The 4,250-nt window shown below is 38.4% G+C and overlaps 1 protein-coding gene across 4 annotated transcripts in view; it reads right to left on the bottom strand.

The window, feature by feature from the left end:
- Positions 1–4,250, bottom strand: part of TBC1D1 (TBC1 domain family member 1) — a 276,672-nt gene that overhangs the window by 250,795 nt on the left and 21,627 nt on the right. For 3 of the 4 annotated variants that reach the window (XM_023738962.1, XM_023738960.1, XM_023738963.1), the window contains exon 2: positions 2,738–3,240. In XM_023738962.1, the coding sequence (XP_023594730.1) occupies positions 2,738–3,148 (411 nt within the window). In that variant the 5' untranslated portion in view covers positions 3,149–3,240. Of the gene's footprint in view, positions 1–2,737; positions 3,549–4,250 lie in introns of those variants that run through there. The other variant, XM_023738961.1, reaches the window with a different exon arrangement.

The raw sequence follows: 4,250 nt of genomic DNA on the forward strand, positions 1-4,250 counted from the left end.
AGAACATAAAAAATATCATGCGAGAATCATGGCTAATCTGGTTTACCATTCTGTTTCCAACAACAACACAAAATCACTGATTGAGGTGCCTATGTTACACATCATTAAACATTGTGGGGAGCCCTGGTGGCTCCGTGGTTAATACCTCAGCTGCTAACCAAAAGATCAGCAGTCCGAATCCACTAGCCGCCCCTTGGAAACCCAATGGGGAAGCTCTGCTCTGTTCTATAGGGTCACTATGAGTCAGAATTGACTCAACAGCAAAGGGTATGTTACAAAATACTCTTATAAAATGAGCGCGATGACAGCAATTTATTACTCTGAGTAATAACAGTTTGTACTTGTAAAAACTGTGTGCAAGCCAAAAGTAACTGAAGAACTAATTCATATTTCAACCGTGGTTTTTCAAAACATAGAATAAGGCCACTTCTCTACTTTGGGCAAGACTGGAAGCCCCAATTACGTTATTTTGTTATAAATCTCTTCCTCCTGTCGGCTATCTGAATGACTGGCCAAAAGACTGTTTTCAGATGGCTGCAAAAGAATTTGGGAAAGAATCAGAAGTGTAAAGTTCTGAACAACTATTTCACGCAAAAACTCTCCCCTGAGAATATCGGTCCTGGTATAGAGCTTGTAGTATAGACTGTTCAGCTCTCTAATTTTCATGCTGGAATGTATCCAAATATTATAGAAACCACTAGGTTTTAGTTATACAGTTTTTTAATTGCTAGTTTATAAAATTTTTTTCAAGGATGACTAGGATCTCATCCTGAGAGCTGAAGACACTCATCCACCTCTCTCTTTTTTTCTTTTAAACTAAGACTTAGAAAGAAATTAGCATATATTCTGCTTCCAGTAAAACTTAAACTTGAATGAAAATTTCTTATGGCCATAATGTTCCAGATCCTGTTCTACCTCATTTACTTCTCCCAGCAATTCTATGAGATAGATACTATAATTATCCCCATTTTACAGGTGCAGAAATAGGCTCAATTGCCTGAGGCCACCCAGTTCATAGCTGGCAGAGCTAGAATGGGAATCCAGAAAGTTCATCCCTCTAAATCTCTGAAAAACGCCACACTACCCTGACCATTTGAGATGCACAAATAATAATATTAAATAGTTTATAATAAGAAGATGTCCAATTTTGCAAGAAAATGGCAGTTGTGATCTCCTGATTAGCCTTTATTTCAAAAAGGCCTTGCTACACTTCTGGTTTGTGTTCCACCTCATTTTTTGGTCCTCCTGCCATGCCCTGGAGCATTGACCACGTTTTATTTACCTACTGATGCTTCGGCCTTCTCACTAAAACCAAAAATCAAACCCATTGCCAACGAGTCGATTCTGATTCATAGCAACCCTACAGGACAGAGTAGAACTGCCCGTAGGGTTTCCAAGGAACGGATGGTGGATTTGAACCGCCGAACTTTTGGTTAGCAGCTGAGCTTTTAACCACTGCGCCACCAGGGCTCTGCCTTCCCACTGCATGATACTAACATTCTCTCCCACATTACCTGAAGCATCAGTCACTGACTGAATGAGTAAACCAATGAACCAAGGAATGAACAAACAAAACAATGAGTCTCCACAGATCTACATGGTCACCAAGGACACTAATTCCCAAATAACGCTTTTGCACCCCAGAGGGTATGCAAAACAACCCAGTTGGGTGCCAGGAGAAAACATGATCATCTCTATTTATATTTTAAATTCAAAAAATCTGAAAACCTTAGACTTTCCTAACACTGGCATCCTCAATCAACGCCACGCTAGGCACCCTAGACAAAGATGGGATTCCTCAGTTTACAGGGTTATCCGTGGGGACTTCACCTGTTTGTTTGATTTCCATATACTGGACTAAACTGCAGTTTACATAGGACCAATGGAGAAAGGAACTGTATGGATTATATTTTCAATTTTATCTAAATTAATCCTCACAAAATGGGCAAGTGGCTTTATATGAGTCTTCCAAAGAACCGCAAATAATACTAATAACAGTGCAAGCACAAAGGAACAGGAAAATAGCAGAGCTGACAACACATTTAACATTTCTTGTATATTTTTCTCAACTATATCACAAGATAAAACAATAAGCATCTAATCAGATCTGACATGAAGTTGGCAAAACCCCCTGAAATTATCAGTACTCTTTGAAATAGATTCATAACCACTATTGTTATCAATGACCTCTGCCCAAGTGAACACTGTGCCTTGTGAAATTAGCTAATAGTATTTTTGTACAATTTATAAATAAATACATTGCTATTAATAAGATCAAAAAGTGCAATTTGTGACCAGCAGCATTAACACCACCCAGGAGCTTGTTAGAAATTCAGTCTTAGAGTCCACCCTAGACCTAGTGAATCAGAATCTGCATTTTAACAAAATCCCCAGGTGATTCACACGCACATTTCAGTTTGAGAAGTCCTGCCTTACAATACACCTCTTAAATAACAGAAACTCTTGAACTCTGAAACTTCAGCTCTTATTTATAGCTTTAAATAAATCTCTCTGTTGAATTTTTGAACTCATAAACTGATCATTTCTAATATCTGTTCTCAAATGTTCTTCAAAACTATAATGAAACTATCCACTAACCCAAAAACCCAATGAAATAATCTTATATAAGCAAAGCATTATCTCTTTTATTCATTCCAGTATACTTAATTTTCCTGACCCCCATACAACTAAAACCTCCCGCCACACCATACTCTTTTGGATCTCCAGCTCAACTTACTTTCGTTTGATCATCGGCTTTAAACACATAGCAGATACTCTGCTGGCTGGCCGCATCTTCCTTTATCAGACAAGCAAAGTAACTTGGGTCTTGACTGTTGTGAATTAGTTTGTGAACATGCTGAGGCTTACACTCAAATATGCTGGAACAGATCAGTGGATCCCACTGTTGACTTCTCCCTGGCTCATGTTCACATCTCAATCCAGAGGGTGAAACACAAAGCCGGACTTGCTTGGTAACAGGCCCCTTTCTGGAGGTGCTGAGTCTCCGCACCTCTGCCACGACCCAAGGCAGCATGGGCATGGTGGTCAGAGAATGCACCCGCAAAGAGCCCACCAGCTGAAGGCCAAAGTCCACAGAGACCTCATTAGGGAATGGATATTTCCTTGCTGTGAATGTTATCGGTTCCATCTTCAGAAAAGTCTGGAAACTCAGCAAAATGTCACCACTGTTTTTCTATTTTAGACCAAGCAATCTATTTTACACACTTTCCATGCAGAATCCTGGGGGAGAAAAAGAGAGGCATTAGATTTTAATGAAGTCATAGCAATAGCTACTTTCAAAGAGATATTATTTCAGAAAAAACTTAAAAGGCTAAAAATCCAAATGTAGGAAAAAATGAGTATCAGTTCAAATAAGCTGTTCCACCTAGAAAGAGCTTTCTTGAAATTGTATTACATATAAAACCTGGAAATGACATAACTGTCACACTCACTACAAGTTACAAAAATCCCACTGGGAAATTACTGTTAAACATAAGCCTTATAGAATCCAACAAAGGCAAGCACCATAGAAAACAACATAGCACCATCCTGACAGCTTTAAATGCTGCTATATTATTTAACATATATTTCAAGGAATTTTTTTTTTCAGATAATCAAATTCAGTACAAAAGACTCCCCAAAAAAGGAATTCTTGTGAGAAAAAAATATCAGCTATCTATCGTCATGGTCCCTGTGTGGCACAAACTGCACTTGACTACTAATCTAAAGGTTGGCAGTTTGAACCCACCCAATGGCACCACAAAAGAAAGGTCTGGCAATCTATTTCCATTAAAAAATTACAGCCAAGACAATCCTATGGAGTTCAGTTCTACTCTGTAACATGTGGGGTCACTGTCAAAGAGCAAACTGGAGTCTCCTAAAATTAAAATCAAAGCAAAGAGTTTTATTGAAATAATAAAGTGATCTGTACTGGGCAGCATTTGGTAAGGATTCATTTTTCACAGAGTTTAAGTACAGAAAATTCAGGAACTTACAAGGAAACGTTCTGATTGGTTGATGTCATGGATTGAATTGTGTCCCCCAAAAATGTCTGTCAACTTGGCTAGGTCATGATTCCCAGTACTGTATGAGTATCTACCATTTTATCATCTGATGTGATTTCCCTATGTGTTGTAAATCCTATCACTATGATGTAATGAGATGGATTAGTGGCAGTTATATTGATGAGACCTACAAGATTAGATAGAGTCTTAAGCCAATCTCTTTTGAGATATAAAAGAGAGAAGCTA

The sequence above is a fragment of the Trichechus manatus genome, unplaced genomic scaffold (genome assembly GCF_000243295.1).
Source record: "Trichechus manatus latirostris isolate Lorelei unplaced genomic scaffold, TriManLat1.0 scaffold00126, whole genome shotgun sequence".
Lineage (NCBI taxonomy): Eukaryota > Metazoa > Chordata > Mammalia > Sirenia > Trichechidae > Trichechus > Trichechus manatus.